Source organism: Rhinatrema bivittatum, chromosome 4 (assembly GCF_901001135.1).
Source record: "Rhinatrema bivittatum chromosome 4, aRhiBiv1.1, whole genome shotgun sequence".
NCBI lineage: Eukaryota > Metazoa > Chordata > Amphibia > Gymnophiona > Rhinatrematidae > Rhinatrema > Rhinatrema bivittatum.
This window is the reverse complement of record NC_042618.1, coordinates 132,467,306-132,478,088: the sequence shown is the minus strand read 5'-3', so window position 1 is coordinate 132,478,088 and position 10,783 is coordinate 132,467,306. Positions and strand designations below refer to the sequence as shown.

Sequence of the window (10,783 nt, the reverse complement as noted above, 5' to 3'; positions counted from 1 at the left end):
CAACTCTGGTCCTTGAGTGCCGCAAGCCATCAGATTTTCAAGTTATCTATATTGAATATTCATGAGATGCATTTGTGTGCATCACCTCCATTGCATGCAGATACATCTCATGAATAGTCATTGCGGGTATCCTGAAAACCCAATTGGCTTGCGGTATTGAAGGAACAGAGTTGCCTACCCTTGGGCTAGAGGATCACTGGATGCCTTACCAAATTTGATCAAAATAAAGAAAGCATACAACATAGCAACTGTAAACAGACTTTATTCTTCTGCAGTAACATAGAAATGGTTTCATTTGTGCCCTTTTATTTGATCATTTCATGAAAATCTAGCTCATGTATGTTGATTAGGGATATTCAGAACACTAGAATGGACTGGAGCCCACAAGGACTGCAGGTTGCCTACGCCTGCTAGTATATTTAGTTTGGTCATTGTAGTGCATGAGAGCTCCTGCCAGAACTCTGCAATCACGGGCCCTGAATCATCCAGCCACTAGTTGTCACAACTTCCTTTTCTCCAAGGGCTCTGAGCACTGCCTCCACAGCAGCCCTAGCTCCAGCTGACCTGAGGAGCAGAAGACTCGACTCGGGGATCGAATAGTGGATGGGCCAACCCAGCCTTTTAATGATATTTAATTCCCATCCACATTATGTGCACTTTGGTGTGCCACACATTAACATGTTATACCCAAGAGGTTCATAAAAGTGATATTCAGTCCATGAATATAAATGCCAATAAAGATAGAAGAGTTTTGCTTCTTTTAGTTGCATGGTGCATCCCTGAGCCTCTGAACATGGCGTGGAATGGCAATTGCTTTCAAATAAAACTGAAAGTAGAAACAGTGACAACACAGTACCTCCTAATTTCCCAGCATTTACAGGTGGTTGCACGCTACACGAGTATATGAGTAGCTGGAGAAGACTAGCCTGCCAGAACTGCTCACATGATACCTGTACAGCAAGAGTTACTGGGCACAACTTCTGCGAAGGGGAGGAATGCAATATGTCAGCCCAAGGTAGAAAACGGGGAGAGGGACTGGGTTGAAACAATGCTATTACAGAATATTAAATAGGCAAGAGCATAGATTTATTATATCTCTAGTATCCACTGCTGTGTTATTGTACAGAGTTGGTCTTGCACAAACGTTTTGTAAAAATGCTTGTAGTATTCTTTTTCTGATAGTTATATTTTATTAGAAAATCACAGTCCCAGAAACAGCAATGATAAGAAAACGAGCTTTTATACTCAGTGGCTTATTCTAAAAGTTAGAAATAATCCAGTTAATAGCAAACAGTGGTTATTAAACAAGGAAACAACCAAACAAAGAAATGCCCCCCACAAAATATTTATATCAAACAAGAGTCATAAAAATAGCTATGCTACTGCAAACCTTTTCTGAATTCCAGGAACAAAAACATAACTAAGAGGTATGCCATGGGATATTCCCCGTAGCACTCAAGTACTCATGGCAGGTTATAAAATCAGAGCAAAAACTCATCATACTTTAGAAATCAGACTTCAGCATAGAAAATCAAGAGAGCTCCTTTTGAAGGAAGAGTACCTTAACCTAGGACAAACAATTAAATTATGTGCAAAATGACCCTTCACCTCGCCCATTCAGAATTCACCAGGAAAGACCAGCTGATACCTCACCCCGGTATATGGCATCACATTTCTCTGTCCCAACTAGCTTCCTCTTTCCCCCTCCCTTTGGAACTAGATTGCACACTGTTGCTTACGATCACTTCCAAAAGCATCTTCATACGGGAGGAAGAGGTGGTGCAGCCCAGTGGATAAAACACAGCACAAGGAGTCTGGAGGAGGCTTGGCTCAGTATGATCCTGAGCCAGTCACTATAAAAGGACTTCAGTTTATCCAACCATAACCAATAAAACTATAACATTGTTTTTCCTCCCAGTGGGAAGCTGGCATGCAATCCAAGCTTTTCAGACTGCCCGATCATCTATCCTAATGATGGCCACAGATCTATTTCTGGAGTCCTAAAATTGTAAAACTGGTTGTAATTATGTTTGGATGAAAGACACTAAATAAATGCAAATTACCATTTCTCCCCAAGGCTATTTTTCCTTTAGACTGTGGTGATACACCAGCTCACCTGTGATAAGATAATCATAGTTTGGAGCCAAAAATGAAAAAAAAAAAAAAAAAGACATGACATGGCATTTTTAGTTTGAAGCAAGCTCATGCTTTCAACATGCTGAAATCAAATTTGCCTGTTGTCAAGCCATCAATTTTGTAGTCCAGGCTCTGGTGCCAATAAAAATTGATTTGATTGGACCATATTGATGTACCTTGTACAACTGGAGTTTAAAAAAAAAGCAAAACAGAAAATTGATAAAAACAAGTGTATTTTAATGTAAAACAATAAAACATGATTGTCATTTTCTGAGTGTTTTGTCATCTTACTTGCTGCTAGGGATATGTGGTAAAAATGTAGTAAGCAGTACTGCACGAGCACTATGAAGATTTGCCCTGTGGCTGGTTCTGTGAATGATATATTGCAGAGGGGTTAGAAGGAAAAGTTTGTCTTTTTGTGGATGACACTAAAGATCTGCAACAGAGTGGGCATCCCAGAGGGAGTAGACAGACTGAGAGATCTAAGAAAGTGTGAGGAGTGGTTGAATAGTTGGGCAGTTAAGATTCAGTGCAAAAAAGAGCAGAGTCATGCCTCCTAAGGAGTGTTATGCAATGGTGGGTGACACAGCGATGGAATCAGATCTATCAGATGTGTGTTTATGAAATGTATATCGAAAAAATGGATACATTTAAGGAAAACAAAGATTTTCTGCATGTTTGGGATCCATATATACAATCTTTGCAGGCAATGTTCAAAGGCGTTACGCGTATAAATGTACATACTATCGTAGCAATTTTCAAAAATGCACTTACGCGAGTAAATCCTATGAACAATTCAAAGGCATGTATTGTAGCAATTTTCAAAAGCCCACTTACTTGTGTAATCAGGCCCTTTATCTCTGAGAGCCAGGAGCTTACTCTGGAATGATTTTCAAGGTTCCAAGAAGAGAAGATGACGAGAGTAGTATGGAAGGCAGAATTCCAGTGTGACTGGGAAAGGGGAACATTTCTGAAGGGGATTGTTATTCTGCATATGTTTAAACTTGGGTACTGGATACTAGAAGATCTCATCCATATTCATGCAATTGTTTGTACTTTATATTGTTGAAAATAATAAAAAAATCAGATTTAACCATGCAGTGGTAGATGAGATACTGATGTGCACCAGCCAGGTGAGGGACCTCCAGGTGATCGTATCTGATGGTCTCAGTGTGAGAAAGTGGAGGCCAGAGTCAGAGGGATGCTAGTGCGAACAGCGAAAAGTATAACCAGTAGAAAAAAAAAAAAAGAGGTGATAATGCTTTTGTATAAGAAGAATCTTATATTCAATCCTGGAGGCTTAACCTCCAAAAGAATGTAAATAGGATGGAGGTGGTCCAGAGAAAGGCTTCCAAAATGGTGCAGGGTCTACACCAAAAACCATATAAGATAAGACTTAAGGGTCTAAATATGTAAACCCTAGAGAAGAAGTGAGGTAGAAGAGAGATGTTAGAGACGTTCAAATACCTCAAAAGGTAGCAATAATGCACAAGAAACACAACGTTTTGAAAATGAATGTTCTAGAGCAAGAGATCTAAGGCTCCATGCGGGTAAACTTTGGAGTAATATCAGAAAATATTTCTTCACGGAAAGGGTGGTAAATGCATGGCATGACCTCCCATGGGAGGTGGTGGCGACAAAAGTGATAACAGAATTTTAAAAAGCATGGGATAAGCACAAAGGATCCTTAGTTTTAAAAGAGTGAAGGGGAAGCCAGAGGTAAAAAATTTTCAAAGGGTGAGATCGGACTTCAGTGCTCTTCTGCATATTTTATTTTATATTTTATTCTACTTTTATTTTATTTTATGTTTTTATGACAATTAATTACGAATGTATTGTTGTAACCCGCCCTGAACTTTGGTGGGCACGGGATATCAATTCTTTTAAATAAATAAATAAATAACTCTTGTTACTGTCTGCAGAAGAATCAGATCTATTCAGTGATCCTCTGCAGCTATAGTTGCTTCATTGCATGAAGAGAGTGGAGCAATGGGTGAAAAGATCATTCTTCCGGCTGACAGAACAATACTGTGGCAAATAACTGGTGCTCATGAAATTGGTCAAAATATTGAGAAACAACCCAAAGACATACCTATTCCTGGAGCTCTTGCAGAAAGGAATGGCAGCTTGAAACCAGAAATAAGTCTGTTTTGATGGCCATACTGGTAGGTTGTGATTACCTGCCCTCTTTTAATTGCACACAGCATGCAAGTCTGCTTGCTTAAGAAGAGATGTCAGGCTTTAGTTTTGTTTAGAATATTAAGAGCCCAGATTCATACGCGTTTCCATCTTGCAACCAGATTTTCTGATAGTTGTGTATTTGTTAGTATGACCTTTTGTGATGCCCTGTCAAAGATGCAAAACTAAACTTTCAGCTCTGTGATAGATTCAGTCTCAGCACCTCAAAATCATTCTTGAAAGCTTCTAAATATGCCATGTCATCCATTTCTTAAGCCTCTTATAAACTGGGGTGACTACCACTGAAGAGGACTGCTACTTGGCTCTCACATGAGAACTGGACATTAATGAAGCGGTCAGTACTGCCTCCACCATCTTATCACACAAACATTTTCTAGCAGGTATCACAAAGCATCACTCAGTATTTTGATTTTCTTATTCTAAATGTATATGTAAAAAATTTCAAATTTGTAGATATTGTATTTGTCCAATTTGAACAAAGCCTAAACCAAAACCTTTAATGATCCTAGTGTGAACAGTGAAAATGAGGAAAAGACTTCATATAACACAATGTGAAGATATGCCATGCAAATTAAGTTCTGAAATTATTATAGTAAAATTTGATTTAAGTGCACCAATATCACTTTAAATATGGAGGTTTTTATGACTCATAATTCAACACTGTGGGCTGAATTTTCAAAAGGATTTATGCGCACAAAAGTAGCATATATTGTAGCTATTTTCAAAAGCCCATTTACACGCATAAAACCCTGTTTCAAGCATGTAAATCCTTTTGAAAGCTACTCCCAAGGAGGAAAACTTTCAAAACTGTTTGCACATGCCCATATAAGTGTAAACATGGGTGCGTGCAAAGTTGCTATAGTATTTTATAACCTGCACGCAAATGATATGCACAAACATGTGCATATATGTAAAAACTGTGAGCTGCGCAAGTTCCGATTTATCTGGCTAAGTAGCAGCATTTAGCCGAATAAGTCTAAAAAGCGATATTTGTCCGTCTAAGCAGTACTTTTCAGGCTTATCTGGCTATGTTTATTTATTTATTTAAAAGCTTTTCTATACCGTCGTTTAGTGATGCACCATCACAACGGTTTACAAATAGGCGCGTAAATAAGTTAGGTTTGGTTTATAAATTTTTCGGTTACATGATTTAAATAATATAAGCTATATGGAAAGTGGATTGGAAATTCCATTTATATGATTAATAGAATATCCATACATGTTATATAATGTACTTCTCTTAAATTAATAATTATGAGAAAAAATAATAAAGTAAGCAAATACGTTATTTGGTGACTTTTAGCTGTGTGTAGATGTTCTTTTTCTTGTTCATTAGTATTTCTTACTCACCGATCTCACTGTGAAAAGCTTTTTTGAAGAGCCATGTTTTTAAACTTTTTTTTGAAGAGTTTTAAATCTCTCATTAATCTTATGTAAGATCTCATTAATCTTATGTAAAATAAGATTTAAAACTCTACTTACCTGGCCAAGTCAAACAGCTGGTTAAGTTTAAAAAGCAATACATATCTGGCTAAATCAGATAGCTGGCTAAGTAGCAGCTTTTAGACTAATCAACTAATTGACTTAGCTGGCTAAGTAGCCATTTAAGAGTTATCCACTAAGCAGCATTTTTTTTAGACTTATCCGGCTACCTTATAGAGCTGATAAGTCCAAAAAGCACTACTCAGACCGACAAGTAGCGCTTTTCACACGTATCCATCTAAGTAGTGGTAAAAGCGCTACTTAACCGGTTAAGTCAGAATTTAGTCAGATAACTGTGCAAATGATCTACCCACATCATTTTACTGCAAATTTTAAAGGGATATGTGAGTAGATCTTAGTCGCTTTATTTAGACGCATTTAACCCCTGTAAGTCAGCATTTACACGCATAAATTGGGGGATTTTCTAACATGTGCATGGCAATGAAATAACCAGTTTTACCCAGTCATCTACCAGTTCGCCCGCTCTCTCTGCAGCTTATGAAGACCCTCCTGGTTCTTCAGCCTGAAGTCCCCCATTTCACCCAGACTCTCCCCCCCTCCCCAACCAGTCATTTTTTCACTTTTAAGATGTTTACGATCACTTATTCCTGATAATTGAGCAGGAGTAAATATATGTGAATAAGGTGCCCCATTTACATGTGTAAGTTGCTTATAAAATAGCAACCTGCTTGCAGAAATGTTGGCCCCTCCCTGGGCATGCGTAAATGTACTTGCAGACCCTGATTTGCGCCTGTATGTGAAGGTTTTTAAAATAACATACTTCCATAAATGCTATTTTACACGCGCGCAACTTTTGAAAATCCACTTTTACGTGTGTAACACCTTCACACTGTTAAATTACATCTTTTCTTCTTTTTCACTGCTCACGCTACGATCATTCAATGTTTTTGGTTTAATTCAAATTGTTTATATTGTATTTGTAACAATATACCTCACACCTTGTGTTTATACACTAACAAGTACATTTTAAATGGGCTACGCACGTGAATTTTGGGGTTTATGTGCGTGACCGGGCCTTGCGTGCGTCGTGCACATTTTACAACGGGCCTGGCCACGCGCGTAAACCCCCGGTATGCGCTGAAGAGCTGGGCCTCTCCAAAGGGGTGGGGCCTAGGCGGGGACGCTGATCCAGGGAAGCATGCACCAGCAGCCTGCCGGCGCATGGAGATCACTTCTGCTCCAAAGGAGCAGTAAATAATGAAATAAAAAAATCGGGGGATAGGTTAGGTTTAAGGGGTGGGGAAGAGGGAGGAAAGTTAGGTAGGGGGGTAAGGAAGTTCCCTCCCAGTCTGCTCCTTAATTGGAGCAGACTGGGAGGGAACTGGGAAAAAGGCCGACCGCATCATCGCTTGTAATTGGAAAACTCCCCCCTGCACATGAGTCACGGGCCACCTGCACATGCGTGCACGGATTTTAAAATCCGGACGCATGTGCGCACAGCCATTGGATTTTATAATATGCGCGTGCTGGCGCGCACGTTACACAATCAGCACATCCATGTGTGCGCGCACTGCTTTTAAAATCGACCCCTCATTTAAAGGAGCCGTTTACTCCGAGTGCATGGATGGTAATATATACCACAACTTCTTCTGTTTTGTTTCACGTTCATCTAGCATCTTTTATCCAAACACACTCCTAATGCTCTTTGGAATTACAGCACTTGACTACCCATGGATGAAGACAACCCAACCAGGATGATCTTTTTTATGCCATAAGAGATGTTACTCACAGCATCCTCTGACTTCTAAAATCACCTACACTTTTTAACATTTGTAGGTGTTCTATAAGCATCTTTTTAACTAAATAGAATAAATGGATAAACTGACTCCTCTTAGTTGTACTTCTGCTGTTTGTTCCAGAGCAGAATCTCTAAGTAAAATAAAAAGGGGTCACATGAGCTAGACTGGCAATCCGACTGGCTGACTGCCCCACAATGTTATAATTTTGATTCCTAATTCCAGATGGTTAAACTGAATGAGAGGTATCGTTAGGAAAAAGCACCTGTTGGGGGTACAAACAAAATCCACTGCAAGACAGGAAACTTCATGCTGGGGAATACTGGGTCTCTTGTGCCTTCCCCGGTTTCACAACTTCGGAAAGGTGGCTGGCGGGGAGAGGTGGTTTGGAGGTAATCTACAGCTACGTACCTTACCTGTTCTAGCTCAAGGTAAACGCTAACCCAGCAGCTGGAATAACAGTACAAAACTGGTGGAGCTTATGATTTACATTCAGAAAATGGTAGCGATTACTTATGGTAACCGTGTCAAGCAGTAGTAGTGAACATTTTTGAATACGTACAGTGGTGAGTGGTTTACACCATTAGTCTGTCAAAGTATAGGCCGGTTATGCTATGCTACATATGCCCATTTCAAGGAGGCTTTCGTCGCTTCATTTTTTATAGAAGACTAGGACCCTGCAGTCAAATCAAGAACCTCAATCCAGCAAGAGCATGGATATCGTTTCACAGGAGCACCACTCCACTATTATTGTCTTCTTGCTAATTCCCCAAATAGCAAATATATAATACATTAGAAAAAAATATTACACTCTGTTCTATGTGGTGAGACCCTCTTAAAAAATGGCTAGTTACACTGCCAGTAACTCTGCAGGGAGGTGTTTTACCAGCTCTTTCCAGGGGGTGTCCAGCATCCAGTGAAACGTGTTGAGCAAGCCAGAGACATCTGATGGGGATTTCGAGTGTCAACAGCTCTGGTTATGGGATAACTGTGGGCCTTCTCAGCCCTGTCAGATGCTGGCAAGAGCAGAGGGATCGGTTCTGTCCTTTTTTTTTGTTCAGAGCCGTGCTACCTTGGTTTTCCATCCGGGTTGAGTCAATTTCAGCTTCAGTTGGGCTTGGCACTTTGCTGGTTCATCTCCATTCCCCAGTGGAAGATGTTCATTAGCACAATCAAAAGCCATAGCAAAATGAAATGGTTTCTCTGTCCTTATTATCCTCCTCTAAACTGCATAACCAGAGCCTTGTGCAAGTGGCAGAGCTGTACAGCAGTCTCGCCACATCAATTCAGGCTGAGAAACCGCAACCACTGGAACGCCAAAACACAAAATAAACGTGCTTTTCATAAATAAAAAACAGATTCACAGTGCTTCCTTCCCCAAGATTTTAGCTCACACAAGCAGTCATACAGACTTTGATGTATGAAATGCCCCAAGGACAAAGTCCTTGCACGAAAAGCTTTACAGGAGCGTAGGTCCCTTTGTAGTGCGTGGCATGGAAGGAAAGACATTTTGGCTTTCGATTTCCCAGAGCTTATTCGCAGTCATGGTACTCAAAGGTGAACTGGTGTTCAGTGTTGGCGGCATCAGAGAAAGGAGCTGGGATGCGTAGTAGTTAATATAGCTAGCAATTAAAAGCGTCAGCTCAACGATCTGTAAGGAAGAAAAGCAAGAGGAAGGATTTATATATACGAATTAAAAGCATTTCTGGGCTTCCACTGTAGATTCAGCCAAATTCATACAGAGATGTTATGCTCCTTACAATAGCGTCTCTAAGCGTTCTGGATTCCTAGGCTCTTTGCTAGCTTCTCACTATTATTTTTTGGACAAAACAGACCAGTCCATTGGGTTTATCAAAATCTCTGGTAGGTATGCAAGCACTGAAATCCCCCCCCAGTTTACTGCCTTTATGAATGTGTCATGCACGTCCAGCAAAACTGCTCTCACAGAGATGCAAGTTATGATAGCCCAGGCCTGAAAGTGATCACACAAAGTCTGTCCTTACAAGATAAGTATGTAAAGAACATTTTGGAGTATAGAATAACTGCAAAACATGAAGATGCAGCAATGCAGTGATTCTACTTTATGGCATTCTCTTCATGGCAAACAGATCCAGTCTTCCTGGGTAGTCTCAGGATAGTGAATTGTGGAAAGTTGCAACCCAGCTGCCTCTTCTACATGCCCTTTTTTAATCCTCACACTTAAAGACAGTCACGATTTCTCCTCCTATCTGTCTCGGTGAGTAACATTACTCGCAGTGACGTTTTACATTTTTATTTAGTTCCATTTGGTATCCTGCCCTGACCTCATGGCTCTGAGCGAGTTACAAAAACAATCATGTGCACCTGCAATCGAACAGTTGCACAGCTGCTGCTATTATTTATTTATTTAGAGTCTGCTTTTTTGGCACTTCAAAGTGGATTACATTCAGCTGCTATAGGGACTTCCCTATCCCCAGAGGATTTACAATCTAAGACGGTAACTTTTAAACAGCCGTGCGGGCGTACATGGACATGCGTATGGCGGCTCGCGCGAATGGATGCAGCCATTTTATAGCGTATGCGCATGTGATATAAAATTGGCTGTATGTGCAATTTTGTATGGATGCGTGCCTGTGCGCACAAACGCCGGCTCCACTGCGTAAGTGGGGGGAGTTTATTAAATACAGGCGCTGACGCAATTACCAGTTTCCCCAGTCCGTTCCCAGTTCACCCAGGTAAAGGGTCCCGTCTTCCTAACCCTCCCCTAGCTAGATAGCATCCCTTTTATCCTTTTAGCCCCAACCCTTCCAACCCCGCTGACTACCCCTGATTTTTTTATTTTACATCTTACACGCCATCCATAGCAGAAGTAAAGTTACACGCTAGGGGACCCCGACGCGCACTTGTGCATGACAATACTTATGCGCATGCTTCGGGTTACAGACCTGGAACACCCAGGTCCTGCTTTTGACTTCCTGATTTGTGCGTGTACCAGGATATACATGCATACTCGGATGCCTCTTAAAATCCGCGTGATGCACGCTGGTCCGAGACATGCACGTATCTCCTGGCTTTGTTGGTTTGTACCTGAGACAATGGAGAGTAAAGTAACTTGCTCAAGCTCACAAGGAGCAGCAGTGGGATATGAACTCTGGCTTTTCTGGTTTGTAGCCTGTTGCTCTAACCACTAGCCCACTCCTACCCTTGACACTCTTGCTTAATTGTATATT

General features: G+C 40.7%; 1 protein-coding gene across 2 annotated transcripts in view; it reads right to left on the bottom strand.

The window, feature by feature from the left end:
• Positions 1-246: 246 nt before the first annotated feature.
• The window catches only part of PLEKHH1 (pleckstrin homology, MyTH4 and FERM domain containing H1), a 302,331-nt gene continuing 291,794 nt past the window's right edge, over positions 247-10,783 (bottom strand). For both annotated transcript variants that reach the window (XM_029598848.1, XM_029598847.1), the window contains exon 29: positions 247-9,225. In XM_029598848.1, the coding sequence (XP_029454708.1) occupies positions 9,034-9,225 (192 nt within the window). In that variant the 3' untranslated portion in view covers positions 247-9,033. The remainder of the gene's footprint in view (positions 9,226-10,783) is intronic.